The sequence below is a fragment of the Podarcis tiliguerta genome (assembly GCF_965153285.1).
Source record: "Podarcis tiliguerta genome assembly, chromosome: 6".
NCBI classification, from domain to species: Eukaryota; Metazoa; Chordata; class Lepidosauria; order Squamata; family Lacertidae; genus Podarcis; species Podarcis tiliguerta.
In genome coordinates this window covers 94,486,001-94,504,178 of record NC_139539.1, presented here as the reverse complement: position 1 = coordinate 94,504,178, position 18,178 = coordinate 94,486,001, and the positions used below count along the sequence as shown (strand labels likewise).

Below are 18,178 nucleotides of genomic sequence, written 5' to 3'. Positions count from 1 at the left end.
AAACTCTTGACCTGAGCCGAACTCTTCAGTCTAAACAACTCATTTATGAGGTGCACGTGCACTGCTTACAGGATGGCTTCCTGCCTTGTCTCACTCTCTCCAGGCCACCAGCACTGACAACTAGTCAACATTGCTTAGAATGGAAGTAAGCCTAAAGGTATTTTCAAGAACACCGGAACTAGCACAAAATGGAGTTTAATATTGCTGTGTTTATTCTTCCTGGGACTGCACTGTCTATTCATTAGAAAAAAAGCTTTTACAGATTTCTTGATGGACAGGACAGCAAGGATCCATCTGTGCAATGGAAAACTGGGTGCATGCCTAATTGTTCTGATATAAAGGCCTGGATGTGGTGATTTATGTGCTCGCATCTTCTTGTCCCCACGAGGCACAGATCTCTTTTCCCCTGGAAAAATTGTTAACTGTGAAGAGGTCCATAGGAAGAGGGAAAATCTCACCCTCTGCTGCTTAGCCAAAGCCTAATTCTTCCCAAACAAGCCTATAAAACAGTTTCACTATCACGACTAAATAATATAAATGGATCCCTGCCTCTTCTTCCCACTAAAGAACCACAGGAGATGCAGTTTTTGGAAGAGATTAGAAATGATGGCATCCCTTAAAGTGATTATCAAGATTTCTTGGAGGGGGGTATTATACCCTCCAAATTTGCAATGGATTCCTCTATACGTTCTGCATTGAACCATAACACACTTACCCTACGGAATGATACCACATAGAATGTATCTCCCCTTCTGTGAATTGCTTCAAACAAATCTTGGTAGTTTTGTGGAGAAGCATAATAAACTTGTAGCTCGTTCCCTGAGTTCCTGCTGAAATACATGAGAAGAAAATGCTAGAACCAAGAAGAATTGTATGCACAGGACACTATAACGAAGCACAGGACCTTATTTAATAATGTGCTTAAAAATTTGTAGTGGCTTGTTACTGGGCCAGGTTCAAGGTTCTTGTGTTAATTTACAAGGTCCTTAACAATTTGGGTCCAGGATATCTTAAGGATCACCTGGTCACTTGTATCTCTGCCTGATCACTCAGGTCTTTGAGGGAGTCTCCGTTAGGGCTCAGATGCATGGCTCATAGCTACTAGAAGCCAGGCATTCAGGGTCATAGGCTCAAGCCTGTAGAATTCCCTCCCAATTGAGATTATACAGGCACTTCCTTCCTGAACTCCCAGCACATGACAAAGACTTTCTTATTGCAGAAGGCATTTGAAGGCAGTGTTTCTGTCTGGTTTCATGAATAATTTTTACAGTAGAACCTTGGTTTTTGAATGTAATTCGTTCTGGAAGACTATTCAACTTCCGAAACATTCCAAAACCAAAAACTCAATACAGAAGCCTCAATATAATAGGGAAATTCAAAATGGAAGCCGCCTCAGAAGTTCGACTTCCGAGGTGCATTCAAAAACAGAAGCATTTACTTCTGGGTTTACGGCATTCGGGTTCTGAAATGTTTGTCAACTGAGACATTAAAAAACCGAGGTTCCACTGAATTTTTTTATTCTCTGTATTTTTTATTTTTATGCATATCACTTACAAATGGTAATGATTAAGCAGTATCTATATGCCATAAATAAATAAATACTATCTGAAACACACATGCTCAGTTTTATAAAATTCACTCCTGAAAATTCATGGTGATAGACACAATATTAATTTCCTGCAAAAAGGAGTTGGAAAAATTGTGGAGGACAAATCAACTAACAGATAGCTCCCAATTAGAAGAAGACTCTCTTAATGATTCTCAGAAGACAATGGATGAAAGCTAAATTCGAGGGGAACTGCCAGTCTTGCCAGCCAGGACGCCTTCAGCAAAACAACTATCATTTCAAGTTTCAGTGGTCCTTTACAAGTAGGATTTAGTTTGGATTTATCATTTTTTTATTATTGCTGCACTGGGGCAAGGGAGACCAAGGAATTTTCTTCTCTAGGGAAAATGTTAGAACTTGCGTCCAATGGAAGAGTAATGCCATCAAAATATTACAATGGAAGATCCCATCTTCACTCACCCAACACTGTTGTCTGTGTATGGAAGAGCCATCAGCTCAGAATTCGATTTTTCTCCTGAAGCATTCTGGGGGGGGGGGGGTGGAGAGACAGTGTGATTACACAGAGAGAAATTACTCTTCACTCAACTGAACGTGATCTTTTTGCGGTGTGCATGCAATGGGCCAATCTATTTTTAAAAAACTTCTGTGGAGGTTGTATATATGAACATGAAATCCCAGTTAATTTTCTGGCTCATTAAATACTATAAAATATAAAATCATCTTCAGTAATCAGGTACATAGATGTAAGAATTATCAGGGTCATAATCCAACTGAGTCAGAGTACATCTACTGAAATCAAACTTAAGTACACTGATTTCAATGGGCCTACTCTGTGTATGACTTAGCTGGATATCACCATAGTTTGCTCTTTCTTTTATGCATTTAGACAGCTTTTATACAAACACCCTACAGTATCCTTTTTCCTTTTTCATATATCCTTTTTCATAGGACTTATTTTATCTATTTTATTTATTGAATTTATACACCGCTCTATACCTGAAGGGCAGTTCACCGAACAAAATCAGAATATAAAAAGAACAAAATACATAATCAAAATAAAAACAAGAACCAAATAGCGCCCCCCCCCCCAACTTTAAAGGGGCATAGGATGTCAATTAAATCAACCAAAGGCCAGGTTAAAAAGGAACGTTTTTGCCTGGTGCCTAAAGGTATATAATGAAGGTGCCAGGCGAACTTCCCTGGGGAGAGCATTCCACAGACGGGAAGCCACTACAGAGAAGGCCTGTACTTGTGTTGCCACCCTCCGGACCTCTTGAGGAGGAGGCACACGAAGAAGGGCCTCAGGAGATTATCTCATAGTCGGGTAGGTTGATATGGAAAGAGGCAGTCAGTGCAGTCGGACCAGGATCGGTGCAATATGCTCAAACCATCTTGCTCTGGTGAGCTGCCTGGCCGTTGAATTCTGCACCAGCTGAAGTTTCCAAGCCATCTTCAGAATCAGCCTTATGTACAAAGCATTGCAGTAATCCAGCCTAGAGGTTACCAGAGCATAGACAACAGTGGTTAGGCTATCCCTGTCCAGATAGGGGTGTGGCTGGGCTACCAACTGAAGCTGATGGAAGGCACTCTGGGCCACTTCCTAGTCCATCTCTCCAAGACATTCTAAGCAAACCTTGATTGGCTGCATATCCTGATATTCTACCCATTTGCATCCGAAGTCTTCCTTTATATGATGTTATCTGCTGCTCATATGTCAACTCCTACTTGTAGGTTAGTTTGAACATTGTATCCTCTTAAGATATTTTCCAAAACTATTTTCCACTCTTCTCTTATCTGTAACTTGCCTTTGTTTCTCAATTTTGCAGTCACAGTTACTAATTTTGTATATTCTATCAATTTATTCTGCCAGATTTCTTTAGTGGGTATCTCTTTTTCTTTCCATTTTTTTCGCGTATACTACTCTGTATGGATCATTTCCCAATACTCTCTAGCATATTTACATGACTGCCACGTGTGCATCAGGGTTCCTTCTACCTCGTGGTACTTCCAGCATAAAATAGATGATTTCCTGTGCATTTTCACCAATTTGCTGGGTTTCAAGTACCACTGGTACATCATCTTTTGTAAGTTTTCCTTAATAAGATACCAGGCAGAGAAATTCATCCCACCCCCCCAATTTCTCTCAAGCAGACATTTCTATATTGTAATCAATGTCTATAGCCCATTTAGTCATTGTCGCCTTTACCATCTCATCTTTGATCTCCCACTCCAATAGCAGTTTTTAATGGATATCACCACAGTTTTCTTTTAGGAACATTGAAGGTACAACGTTTTGTGCACAGAAATGTTCATAGGGGTGCTTTACACAACTAATCCTTTACAACAATTAAGGCTTAAAACTTTTTTTTTTTTTTGTATCAAATTATTTGGGCTACAGGGAAACTATAGCATATAATCCAAGCAATCAACATGACGCAGAACTTCAGACATCATCCTGACTTGGCCACCGTACTCCTTGCTCTGGTAACTTCCACACTGGATTATCACAATGCAGTCCACGTGGCGCTGGCCTTGAAGACGACTCAGAAACTTCAACTAGTTGAAAATGCAGCAGCCAGATTACTGGCTGGGGTTGCCTTTACAACTGTTCTAAAAGAACTGCAATGACTGGCAGTTCGTTTCCAGGACCAATTCAAGATGGTCATGTTAGTGTTCAAACCCCTAAATAACTTAAGCCCCAAATATCTGAAAGGCCACCTCCTACCCTACAGAGCCTCCCAGGTATTATGACCAGCAGAGGAGGCCTTCTTGGTAGTTCCATCTCCCTCAGAGTGGCAGCCCAGGATAGGGCATTCTCTGTAGTAATCCCCCTCCCCAGAGATGTGTCTGATTTCTTCGCTATGCAGTTTTCAGAGAATGAAGACACGCCTCTTTACCCTGGCCTTTGGCACCTGAGATGTGTGCTTTCAGGACCCACCCAATTCCTGTGAATGTAATAGGTTTAAATATTTTAAATTATGTATTTTAAATAGTGTAATCTGCCCTAAGACCTGCTGCTGAAGGGCAGGTAACAAATTTAATCATGACTGCTGTATCATCGAATCTGATTACAGGAGTGACAACTGCATCGTATAAATAAAGCATAAATTAAGCCTAAAATGTTTGAATATAATATGTTTGTTTGGGAAGGCAACTGGAAGCACCAGGGCCCAATCCACTCCTGGGGAGATTCCATTCTGTCCCTTAGTCCAGCTCCTGATCCCAATAATTCCCGCGTCTTGTTGGCCATCTCAACCACTTTCTTGCACAAGGTAACAAGCAGCAGCATAAACATACCTGGATGGGCTGAGCTTTTTGCTGCTGACTATTTAACATCCTTGATTTTGTCCTTTCTTCTTCATGTCTATGAACCCAGCCTCGCAGCTCATGCCTCAACCTGTAAAATGCAATACTACAGTTATCTTTTTATTGAGAAACAAACATATGCTGGAGGGAGGGTCATTATAAACCTCTCTACAACCGATAAAGATATTGAAAAGTGAGACAAAAAGCTGTTTTTGACACTGATATAGAGAGTCTCAGTAATGACCTGGGTTAATTTCAATAATTCCAATTCCAATTCACTGACCACAGTTGTTTTATGAGTAATTTAGCCATTGGAAAATGTTACACTTTCAGTAACACAGGAGCTTCATGCTTTTCCACATCTGCAGTTTTCAGATCTGGGCAGCTCAGAGAAATAGCCATAAGACAATAACGGAACAAGGAAACATTCTGAAAATTCAAAAACTAATATTGAGTAATAGCAATATTGATTTGAGGTTTGGATCTTGATCTGTATCTTTATTGGGGTTACAGAGTTGTCTGTCTTCAGAGTGACAGTGTGATTTATCTTTGTGGAAAATACAAAGATGTTTAGGTGTAGAAAGGGCTGAAAACTCCAACACTCTGCATGCCGAAGTGATTGCCACTAAAGAGAACTTTGAAAGAAAGGATCCTTAGGGGTACAAGACACAGAGGTTTGAATGGAGGTCTCTGAAGAGCTGTGAGGACTGAGTGTAAATTTCAGGTGGGAAAGCGATGTGCCACTGGTGGGTGTTGACGTACCAAAACCCTTGACAAAGTGTTTCACTAACCAGTCCTGGGGTAAGGGAGGCCTACCAGTAGCACTCAGAATGGAGGAAATGGATGAGATGTGTCTTTTGAGAGTATTAGGCCTTAAGCCTTTCTGTAGTCCATGTTGGAGATACTGAAGAATGTCTGGAATCAATATCTTGTGAGGTTGCAGGCCGGATTCTGAGCACCAAGATGGAAAGGCCATCCATGTAGATTGGTAAAGACAGTTTGTCGAAGGGCATCTGAAGGCTAGGATCGTTGAAACAACTGCATAGTCTAATCTGTGGCACTTTAGGCTGTGACACTCAAATGCCAGTCAGTTTCAGCCACTGAGGAGACAGGTATAGTAGTGGAACTTGTCACAGCAATGTTGGAGAGAGAGGTAGAAGGAATAGTGGAGTGACTGACAGGGCTTGAAGTTCTGTCATTCATGGCCTGCGAGGCTAAAAGGGAGCAACTAGAACTAATTCTGCCTTCTCTTGTCTGACCTTGCGAAGAACATGTGGTAAGATTGATTGAGGGGGGGAAGGTGTAAGGCAGGCCCCGTGGCCATGGAGCTATCAGTGCATCCCATGCCTCCTCCTGAGTGTCCTGAAACCTTGAAAATAACGGAGCAGCTGTCAATTCACCTTGGTCACAAACAGGTCCACTTGGAGGGGATCAGAGATAGCCTCTGATTTTCACCAAATAAACACTCAATTCCATTTGCCACACCGTGGACTGGGAGTGGGGAAGAACAGAAGCTACACACTCTCTCCTTGTCACAGCTGCTGACGAGGAGGACAAGGACGAGGGGCTGACACTCTGCCACTGCCAAAGTGAACCGGGAGGCAGTTGGGCAGGGCTCAATTTCAAAGGCAAATAGAAGAAGGCAGGCAGGGACTTCATAGGAACACTCACTCTGTTGCTGGTGTAAAAACAGCGAACTGGGAGGAGGTGGCCAAGTCATTTTTAAATCAAGGCAAATGCCATACCAGCAGTCACACAAGTAGCACACACACCAAAATGAAAGAAATACAGTTGTGATCCCAGAAAAATGGTGGCAGCCGCTGAGGCTACTGAGGGAAAGAAAAAGAGGGTGCCGATAGAGGGCCGCCATGCCTGAATGCGGGAATGGCTATTGGCGATGTGGCAAGGGCACCGGTTCTGGAAAATTTATCAGTGTAAGTAAACAACTAAGGAATAAAAGAAGGGTGGCAAATAAGCAGAACAACCAAACGTAAAGAGCAATGGAAAGGGGGCTTTTGTGTGTGGAAAAAACAACAACGTGCAGACTGTCTGCATCTAGACAAGAGGGAAAACTGAGGGAGTCCAGCCTACTTCCCACAAGCCTTTGCTCCTGGTCTAGTGTCTCACGACAGAGTGAACACCCATTCCATTGGATATGACACCCCGTAAACTGAAATAAAGCTTAACCTGGAAGGACTGTTGTATAAAGGGTACAAATTAGCTCCACAAAATGGTGGGAGTAAAGAAAACAGGACACCATTGGTGGCTATGGTAGTCACAGAGGAAGAGAAGACAGAAATTGATCTAAATGAGACACTGAGAGTTGTGCAAGCAGCAATAGAAGCAAATAAGCAAGTGTCAGCACAACTTTCTAATAACATTATGGAACAGTCTAAGAGAGCCATTTCTGTAGAGGGAACTTTGAAAAGGAATCTAAACTAAAAGCTTTGGCAGTGCGCACCTGGAAAAACTTTGCATAGCCACTAGTTACAAGTCCTTGGGCTTATCAGACACGAAACACCACCATCCTGAGCAGGTTGCTTACCTGAGTGACTCTGTGCGATTGATCATTGGCTGGCAAGGTGGGGGAGAAATGTATATTATTGGTTCCTCCGTAACTACCATCAACGCTTTATTATTCGAAACTGAATGTTTATACCTAGAAGGGGAGAATACAAAGCCTTAGATATTTGTTCAAAGGAGACATACCTTGAAGAAAAGAAATGTGAAGATTGTGTATCTATATATATATATATGCTGTTTATCCTTTATAGGATAATTTTATTTTGTATTCCTTTGAATATTTTTTATAGGCTGCATGCCTGTATAATAAATTGATTTCAAACATGAAACATCAAAAATACAAAGCCATATAACAAAACAAGGCTGCTGAAACCATCTGTGGAAAGAAGAGCTGCCTCAGTTTTAGATCCCACATGTGTGAGGTGGCTTACTTATCTTGGAAGACAAAGAGTTGTTAAACACAAGAGACGTCCGATGGAATTCATCTCACCACCACCACCCATACTTCAGGACACAAATATGTCCCAGGAGAAAAGCAAACAAGTGCATCTAAGCTGTTATTGCAATGAGGGGATGGACTACACTATCCCCATTTAAAAACGAGCAAACTGCAAAAAAGATAACGTCAGCCCAAATTTGTCTCAATAACTCAAGTTGTGACCAAAATAAAGACATGCATAATCTGAAACGGATTTTAATTGTTTTTACGTATAGAAGAGTTTTTAATTGTTTTATATATGGAACTGCATAACTGCTTTGTGAAATTGCTTAAATAGATTTTTATGGGATGCAATTCATAAATGGAATTAAAAGCAACCAATGGGCAAGTTTGAATTGCCAAAAATTATTCTGTTTTGCTCAAAGAATCTAGGACATTTTGTCCAGGATAGGAAAGAAAGTGTGGGAAATAACACTTAGGGACAAAGATGGGGGCTGGGTTCTCTAGCTAGACCATTCTGTGGCTTCTAAGGGAATGAAAGTTAGGGTGGAAGAACTGCAAGATACCAAATAGGAGGCCTTAAATATGGCAAACGGGAGGAGGGAGGAGACACAAGGTGGGCAGTCAGGATGCACGAGAACTGGCAGGATGGAGGTCTCACAAACGCTCAGTTTGGAGAGTGAGGAATGTATGGTGCCTGGCTGCAGATTAGAGCTGAGAAGAGGCCATTAAATGTGTCCAGAAAACGGTTCCTGGAACCTTGGGAAGCAGTCTCAGTGGAATGGAATGTGAAAAAGACAAACTGGAGAGGGTGGAGGGCAGGGGAGAAAACAGAGAAGAGAACTAGAGGCAGCAGGTGTAAATGAAAGAAAACCATGCCAGGCCAACCAACACTCAGAGAGGCAAGAGAGATGAGGCAACGACAACACCAGGAAGGAAAGGGCTGGGCAGGAGCGAAGGCCAAACAAAATGCAAAGGGGAAACCCACACCACCTCCATCGGCATCATGACCACTGTGATTTAAGATGCAGGCAAGACAGCAGATACAGGACCCAAACAGGTCAGGAATCCATGACATAACTTTACTTCTGCAAGCTCCTCTCCAAATGGTATTTATTCTGCAGAGCTCAAGCAGACACACAGCTAGCGCTCCTTCAAGCGGTTGTGCCTATAGAATCTCTCTTGCAAAGACATTACAAAGCTTCTTGTCTTGCTGCCTGCTTTCCAAAACATTCTCAGCTATTCATGCTTTCGGCACATCTGTGGCTGGCTATTAAAAAAACGCTGGAAAGGAAAGGCTCCAATAGGATGGAACAACCTATTAGCTGAAAAAGCCAAAGCTTCAATCTGGAGATGATTAAGTGCACATCTCATCTACTGCCTAAAGTAAACCTCTGTAACAAGCCAACAAGAGCATTAGCAGAGAAGAAGGCAAATGCTTTTCAGGCTATACATGGAGCAGGCAGAAGCCACAGGCTCACTTGGGGCATCAGGACCAAATGCACACACACAGAAACAGACCAAGAAGAGATGCAAACATATCCTTGAAATGCTCAGACAGTCAGACACAGGAAGGAACCTTGTCTTGAAGTGCTGGGAGTGGGGCAGGATGAGAGAAATGCTGAAAGCAGAATTTTATAAAGAACTAGATAATCTGACTATAATCAGTATTTATTTTTATTATTTAATTTATTACCCACTCTTCACCCTAAGATCCTGGGGCGGGTTACAACATTACAGCACAATATTAAAAATAGTTTAAAATAACTTACAATTACAGAAATAAGGCGGGTTAAAGTTTCTATAAGCAGACTTTTCTGCAAAAGGTGTTTTTGCCTGGCAAAATAATTATGCATTAGTTGCGAGAAAGAGAACTTGAGAAAGTTACCTATGTGTGCAAATCAAGGTGCAACCAATGGCCAAATTAAAAGAGACATTGTATTTATTCATTTCTATCCCACCTTTCCTCCCAGGAGCTCCAGGTGGCACACACAGGACTCTGCCTCTACATTATATCCTTATAACAGCCCTGAGAGAGGAAGGCTGAGAGAGAGAAGGAGGGACCTGAGGTCACAGAGTGAACTTCATGGCTGAGTGGGGATTTGAACCCTGGTCTCCCAGGTCTTAGTCCAACACTCTGTAACCACTACACTTCGCTGGCTCTGATATCTACAATTCCCCAACTTGATAATTTTCAAAGGATTCTATCTGTGTGGGTGCTGCTTATTGACTTGGATGTTAAGATGGAGCCGAACACACCCAAGCATACCACCTCTCTCTCCAGCGGGCCCTCATGACCCACAGCTCGGACCTAGCCTGCTCAGCCACCTGGGGCTGTGTACCCTCAAGCTTCAGGATCCTCCTCAGGCACAGAAGGGTGAGGGGAAATGGCATAACAAAGACTGGCAAGCAGTATGAAGCCTCTGGATTGGTCAAACCTAGCATAAAATACGAGGAGTTTGGCCTTCTACCACTGCCTGGTCAAAGAAGTCGCTTCTACCTACTGCTCTTCAGGTTCAAGTCCTCAACTCTAGTTCCAGGAGCAGAGAGCAGGAAATCAAGGTGTAGTCTTTGTGTGTGTGTGTGTGTGTGTGTGTGTGTGATCCCCATTCCAGATTTTGGGACAGTTCTTCACAATCCCAGACTTGCCTTGACATGACAAGGACTTCTCAAACTACAATTTTGAGAACTGAATTCCTTTTCATGCCTATTGTTTCATGCCAGAGCTATAAAGTGTGTCAATCTGTCCTGTGCAGAAGGAAAACTAACCTGCCCACAAATGCCTTTCCAACTTTACTCCTAGAGGTTGCCGCAATGTTTGGAGCACACATTTTCCAGATGGAGGCTACAGCTGAAGGAGCTATTTGAAATTGGGGCTATTTTTTGGAGGTTTTTCTCTGAACAAAATGTATGTTGATCCAATACCCCAGAACAGCAGACCCAGATGGTCAAAGACATTTTTCAGCAATACTAGAGAGATTCATAATGGAAAAACATCAAGTTGCATGAAAATGAGCTGGAACAGTGTATGCTCTGGAAGGCTGTAGGCTAAAGACAGAAACCAGGATAGAACGTGCTTCACAAAAGCACATATGAGCTAAAAACTAGGAGAGGGGCCTCTGCTGGCATCTACATACCCTCCTAAGAAATGAAGCATCTCTTACACTGAAGCTGAAAGGGGAAAGATGTGCAGCATGCTTTCTGCAAACAGAATAGCTCTTGAGCCCCAAAGAACTGGAGCAAAAAGCTACTGCTACAATCAACAATACTATTTCAAATTATTATTTGGTGTCAGCACACAGGATGCAGCCAGACACTGAACCCTGTTAGAGACACAGAAAGCTGGTTTGTGTCAATTTAACATGAAAAGTGGAAAGCAATTTTGTTCAGAAATGCAGCTCTTCACCCTGCATACACTCAAACACATTCAACTGGCCAAAAATAACCAAGAGCACTGACTGGCCATGTGTCCCACTCGCCAGGTCAAACCCTGTCCTCTATCAAATGAACGTGGCTTAAGCCCCACACCCCTATTAATTTAGTCTGGATTCTGGTCTTGCTTTTCCCCTGTTCCCCTGACACTTGCTTCTCCAATTCATGCCTATATTTTGCTAAGTTCTTCTACTTCCATGCACCTTTCAACCCCAATTCCTATCTTGGCTCTTCTCCTGCCCTGTTGGCCCATTTGCTCTCTCACTTCCAGCGTCAAGCACCCAGACCACCACCATCTACAACCTGAAGTTTGCTTCCAGCTTTGATCTTTCTGCCTGGTCTTGGCCCGATTCAGATGTACATTGAACTGGATATGGAGATCAAATCAGGACAAAGATAATCTGGTAGTTATCTGTGTTATATTATCCTAATAAATGAGCCTGTCAGAATTTCTGCATTTTGCACCCACAGTATATATTTTTTACAGGCAGTCTGACAAAGAGAGTATTACAGGAGTCCAACCTGGATGTGACCAAAACAAACATTACCATGGCAGGTTCAGCGTCAAACTCCCTCCAAAAACATGCTTCCAACACAGGCCGCGCCCCTCTCAACAAAGAATAGCAGAGGAGTCTTGCCACACTGAACATCAGAGGTGCTCAAAGGGCTATGCACTTCTCAGTTATGACTTGGGATGAAGTGGGGTTCAGGGGCAAGGCCCTGACCGCCTTCACAGCTCAAAGATGAGAAGGGGGTGGGATGAGGCCATTATGTCAGCTGCAGAAGTGCTTGGGAAGCACAGTGCCTCACTATTTTCCAAGCATCTCCAAGCCAAAAATATAATATACACCCACCACCATTGAACACAATCATGGACCCTGGGTCCAAGTGAAATTGTCAAGCACTATATCCCCACCCATTTACTGCCTGTGTATGTATAAGGTGCTGGAAACAGGAAGCCAAGATAATGTACGCTTTAATACTCACCCATCATTATTCCTGCCATCCGTTTCCTGAGGTACCCTTGCAGAGAATTCAAGAAGGTGCCTGCTCTGGTGGGCAGAACTACCACGAAGTTCAGTAGAGCTGGGGCCCCATTCAAGCACACTGAAAGCAAAAGATAAAGCTGTGAGTTTCAGGAGTGAACCACAGCCAGATTCCCCCATTCATTTACCTATACTATAGCTTAGCTGAACCTAGGCCTGGAACATTTGAGTTGGTTCACTGTTCAGATTTGGCAACTCCTTAGCTAAGGCAGATCTTAAATTGATTTACAGCATTTGTACAATTTCTCGCTTGCCCTTCACCATAAGGTCCCAGGGTGGGTTACATTAACAGCATACACAATTATAAAAACAGACAGAACCATTATAACAATAAAACAAGGAAAGTTCTTCCAAATGGAGAACAGTAATTTAAAAGGTTGCTGTAGCTATAACTGGAAAATCCCTGCCCATCTCACCTGAAATATCAACCCACTTAAGCAAGACACTATTCTCTTTGCCTTAGCACTTCTCCACACTGGCTACATGGTTATTATAAGGTTTATAGCTGTAATATGAAAACTGCATTGAAAACTGCTATATAAATCAGGAGAAGGAAACCTCCACTCCTCCAGAGGTTGTACTCCAATTCCCATCAGCTCCAGCCAGCAAGGTCAATGGCCAGGGATGATGGAAGTTGTTTCACTACCCCAATAAAATGCTTACTATTCTTGATAGCAAAGCCTCACCAATGGAATTCCTTGCCTAGGAAAAGCCATATGGTTACTGCATTGTCTTCTTTTAAGAGACTACTAAACAGCATCTTATTTAGTTGAAAACAGTATTCTGAGAGTCTGATTTTAGTGTGGTGTTGAGTTTTGTCATTAAGTATTTGGATTTTTTTTAGCATTTTGAAATACTGATGGCATCTTGCTAGAAGGCATGGTTACTGGTCATTAACTATCTCTGTTCAGGGCTACAGAACAACAGAAGTACCAGGAATCAAAATCCAGAGAGAGCGTATTTGGGTGTGGCTTGCATTCTTAACCTCAATCAAATTAGAAATTGGCATAGTTCTGAACTGGTTCACATGCAGTTTTATACAGCTAGTTCAGCTTAGCCCTGGAGGGGCTGTTATGGAGGGGGGTGTTTCTGTTTTTATATGTTGTATGAAATGTTAATGTTTTAAAGTATTTTTTTCTTTTCTTCCACCTGTGCAATGTACTGATATATCTTTTTAACTGTAAGTCACTTGGAGACCTTTTAGGTAATAAATAATTAGTAAGTTCTACAGTATTACTACTACAACCACTAATAATAATAATAATAATAATAATAATAATAATAATAATCATCAAACATAGGGATCACTGGTCCCTGTCCAAACAAAATTCCACCAGACAGCACAAAACCCATGAATGAGCCTATTTGGATGCCTGGTCAATGACTTCATTCACCACATGATGCGTTTCACAACACAAATTGTGGCCTCATTAGCAAGTAGCCTTCTATAGCCTTTCAATAAATTGTGGACATGCAATTATACTGGACTCTTGAGCCACATTCCCAGCAAAAACATGAGTTTAAGATTTCCACAGATAACTGCAAGGAACAGAAGATAGATGTACTGCTGCCCATGACAAGGATACATTGCAGACACAACACCAGCCTCCTGCAAGCCATGTTCTGCACATCAGGAGCCAGACGCATTAATACATTACTCCACACTTCTCCAAAGGTATTTTCTTCTTCCTAAAATTAGCCACAGTGTCTCAAAAACAAACTATTGTTTCCTTGTAGAGATAGAAACCATGGTGTGAAAAAATATTTGCAAACCAAGTATGCAGAGGATCTTGCACACATGCTTCCTGCCAACGCAGAAGTAATACAAAGCTATGGTTAGCAACAGGAAAGGAAGATGAGGCTGGTAAAAACTGTCCTAGCCTACTTGGGTAGGGGGGCAGGATATAAAATTAATACCATGTGCATCCTGAGCCCCCTGGAAGAAAGGCAGGGTAAAAATGTAATTATTCCCTACTCTTGTGATCAGAATTGGTGAAATTCAAGGAGAGAGCAAAGGATAATCAGCCACCTTGTGAAATCAGATGGTGGGTAAGAGCATGGGTGCGGCAGAAGAGCCTGCCCTCCATCTTCCTTGATTAGCAAAGCACACGTTTGCCCAGTGACACTTTCTCTGTCAAACTGATGGATTGGAAACCCATCTATGCCAGCAAACTTAACTGGGTCTGATTTGTAAATCTGGCCAAAAAACAAACCCTTGTGCAATTAAAATGTCAGATTTTTTTAAAAAAAGTCTAAGCAGTACAGTAACTGCTCTGCTCCAGCCAACAGTGATATCATCTGAAACATATGCCTGGTTATAAAAGTTTTCTGAGGACAAAATAATCCTTGAATTAGAGCTGGGAAGCTTCCAACAGCATAAATGAAAAACTGACAAGGGCTGGCAAATGCCAGGAGCAGAGACTGCTCCCCCTTTGGACAGAACTTCCACAACACTTGCTCCAGCCAGCCCATTCTTGCAAATTAAACTGGTTAAGGCACCATCTACTGGGCCACTTTAGAATAAACATTGGAATCTTTCATCTTCCAATCAGTGCTGAATACAGATACAAATAACTGCCGGCCTTTCTCTTTTCGGAAAGAGAGTGGTCACTGCTTCATTACCCCGGTATAGGACAACCTGATTGTTTTGCTTTGACTATAAAACAGCATGCAGCACAAACTTACACTTGGCTAGAGCATGGTGCTGATAATGCCAAGGCTGCAGATTCAATCCCTGTATGGGGCAGCTGCATATTCCTGCACTGCAGAGGGCTGGACTAGATAATCCTCAGGATCCCTTCCAACTCTACAATTCTATTATTCTATAGTCGCTCAAAGTGAGCCTCACCATGTTCAATAGTGTATATAGGGTTACAGTCTTAGTCTGCAAAGAGTTTTTAGATCCACATCTGTAGACTGCCACACTACACAGTGGCAAGTGTGAAGAGCTTCTCTGACTTTCGCCAGCTAAACTAATGGCTCTCAACATTAAATAGCTCTTTGTCCAAATTTCCCCCTTGATTTCTTGAAAAGCAGAGATCCCACGTGATATTATCTTTTCTGACTGACTGCTCAAAAGCCCAGTGGTTGTGTCCGACATAAACTGGCCCAGTTCAATGAGTGACTCTGGCCATCCTTTTTCCACTATTAGAGGGCAGAAATTCAGAGTGGCTCCTTTCGCTGGCGCTACTTCTCATATATAACATTCTCAAGATGCATTTCCCATACAACCTTGCCTCACTTTCCATGGAAGCGCACCAACATGGATGGCAAAGGCACCAATGAGAGATCTGCATTTCAGAAGAATAATCCATCCAGCTACTGACAAATTCAGAATTAGTCCATGTGAGGAAAAACAACAGCCACACTCTTTTTAATGTGATGGCTCAAAGTTATCACTGGATCTTCCAGAAGAATAAACATAAGAGAAAAGCTTGCTCCTGACACTGTCATTGTCTAACTTTATTTTCAAACTTTCCGTCATCAGGGAACCTTTTCCATGCTGGTTTGAAAGGGCAAAGAACCTTTGTGCTTCTGCCTTGCAGTCTCCATACATTGGAATAGATGCTGTTGCAGATTCTAGTATGAGCAACTGATTCACCCAAAGTGTTGGCCAGGTTTACTGAAAAATGCTGTCCTGTGGATTCACGCCGTAGTGAGATATCAGCAATTAGGAGATTTTACCTATTGACCTCAGTAAGCCACCAGAGCTTGAGAATAAAAATCAAAGGCTGCATCTCTGTTTTGAAACCAACTCTGGGTATATTGTTGCCTGATGAGGGTGTTGGAAAGGAGCCTCACCTTAGTCTGTCATAATTCAGCATTACGAAGGCTAGGAGCACCATCACACAGAGTGCTCTTCTCTTTGGAGGGGAGCCTTTGAGATTCTGGTTCTGGAAAAGAAGAAAAGCATTAGAGAAAAGTAAGAGTGAACGCAGACAGCATTTTCCCACTCCTTCCAACATTAAGAATGCCATTATTATTTGTGCCAAAAGGGGGTTGCAGCATCAGTCATAGTGACTTAATATTGCTGACATTCCTCACATATTCACCCAAATACAGCATCAGCTGTGATCTTGATTAACAACCAACAGGGAAAACAGAACTCTATTTGATCTTTCAACGGCATCCTTCTCAACATACTTCAGATTGCTTAAGTGACCCCATATTCTTGGCAGAGAGGGCCTTGAAGAGCACATGTGAATCCTCAAGGCTGAACATGTCTACCCTCCAATTCAGATAGCATAAAAGATTCTGCATATGTATGGAGGGCAATGCTCCCAATGTCCTCCTTCAACTGATCTAGGTCCCAAAGCCTTGGTTCTTAAGTGGTACATGGGCAAGTGAAGAAGAGGATGCAGAGTGATCAACCACATCTGAATCCATATAAAGCAGAAGTTACCATGATCAGCAGATTCCCCAGCCTAGAAATGCTTATTAATCCAGGTTCCCTTGTCAGCACATTACCACAGTAAACAATCTCCTTCAACATGCTTATTTCTCACAACCCCACCCCTACCTCCACTGCCAGTTCATCCAGCTGCCTCTTCAGAGTGCTATTCTCTCTCTTAAGGTGATCGTTCTCCAACAAGGCCGACTTCAACCTGGCCTCCAAACCCAGCATATATTCTTTTTTCTTCCTGCGTGATTGACAAGCTGATTCACGGTTCTTTATCATACGTTGCTGCCGTCTCAGAACATTCATCTATGAATGAGGGACAGGGAACTTGTTAATGCTATAATGCTATCATACTTGCAAAGAAAGGGGCACGTTGTTACATAAGCAATGAAGTTACACATTGGGAGAGGGGAAATTGGGGGGAGGGAGCCAACAAAATTGTTTATTGGAAAAAAGAAACATGAAATTCAGGAGATTCTTACCATGGCTCTTGTTGCTTTGATCCAGAACTCTTTATTTTAACTTCAACCTTCTCTAAATTTGATTAAGATGCATTCACCATGTAAGCTACGCTGCATTTAAAACCACGGTGTTCTTTTCAGTCAGACACAGCTTTATTTAATAATCCTATTTATTTGTAATACACAAGCCAAACTCTCCTGAAATGTTTTAAGGCTTGTATTTCAGTCTTGGCTATTTACAATGTTTTATAGTTTGTATTTCAGCCTTGGCTAATCTAGCATTTAAATGCTCTGCAAATAATCTTGCAATTTATTCCCACAGAACACCGCTGGGAAGCCCCCAATATTTTGGCTTGCGTTTCTTTAAGGCAAATGGAGCTTTTACTCTTCTCTGGGAGTGTTGTGGGTTCCTTCCTATCTAGCTTAGTCAGAGACATTTTGCCTGGTTATGTTTACAATCTGGTGACAATTGACAAAGCCGGGGGGGGGGGGGGAGGCAGGACACACTGCTATGCTTTCTGAATCAGCAGGCTGATGAAGAGAGAGGCTCAATGAAGCTAAATTTTCAAGTCTCCCTGGCTTGAAGGGAAACCTGGAACTGGAAGCACTCTTGGATCCTGTCAGCCTCAATGGCCCCAAGGCACCAGGTGAATGGCCCCAGAAGTGACCTGACATACCATTAAGGTGTGAGAGAGGTGAAGGGGTCAGCCAAACAAGCAAGTCAACAGGTGGCATTCTTTGAACCACCCCAAGATCTTATGATGAAGGGCAGTATATAAATCTAATTATTTTATTTTTTATAAATAATTTTTATTAATTTACAACAAAAACAAAATCACACAATGATTTCACATCCAATTTTTCACAAAATCTTTCTTTTCTGGACTTCCTTCAGCTTTTCCGTAAATCATTCATAGTCATAATTAATTTACGCATTTCTTAAGCTTGTATTGTCATTATTTAAACCTTTCTTTTTCTATTCCCTTTTAACAATACTTCTCGCAT

The 18,178-nt window shown here is 42.1% G+C and overlaps 1 protein-coding gene across 2 annotated transcripts in view; it reads right to left on the bottom strand.

The window, feature by feature from the left end:
- The window catches only part of ATF6 (activating transcription factor 6), a 78,876-nt gene that overhangs the window by 48,911 nt on the left and 11,787 nt on the right, over positions 1–18,178 (bottom strand). Inside the window, exons 8-14 of one of the 2 annotated variants that reach the window (XM_083446407.1) lie at positions 16,833–17,018; positions 16,115–16,206; positions 12,255–12,374; positions 7,419–7,532; positions 4,865–4,964; positions 2,027–2,091; positions 716–830 (exon numbers count right to left, since the gene is read on the bottom strand). In XM_083446407.1, the coding sequence (XP_083302533.1) occupies positions 716–830; positions 2,027–2,091; positions 4,865–4,964; positions 7,419–7,532; positions 12,255–12,374; positions 16,115–16,206; positions 16,833–17,018 (792 nt within the window). The remainder of the gene's footprint in view (positions 1–715; positions 831–2,026; positions 2,092–4,864; positions 4,965–7,418; positions 7,533–12,254; positions 12,375–16,114; positions 16,207–16,832; positions 17,019–18,178) is intronic. The other variant, XM_083446408.1, reaches the window with a different exon arrangement.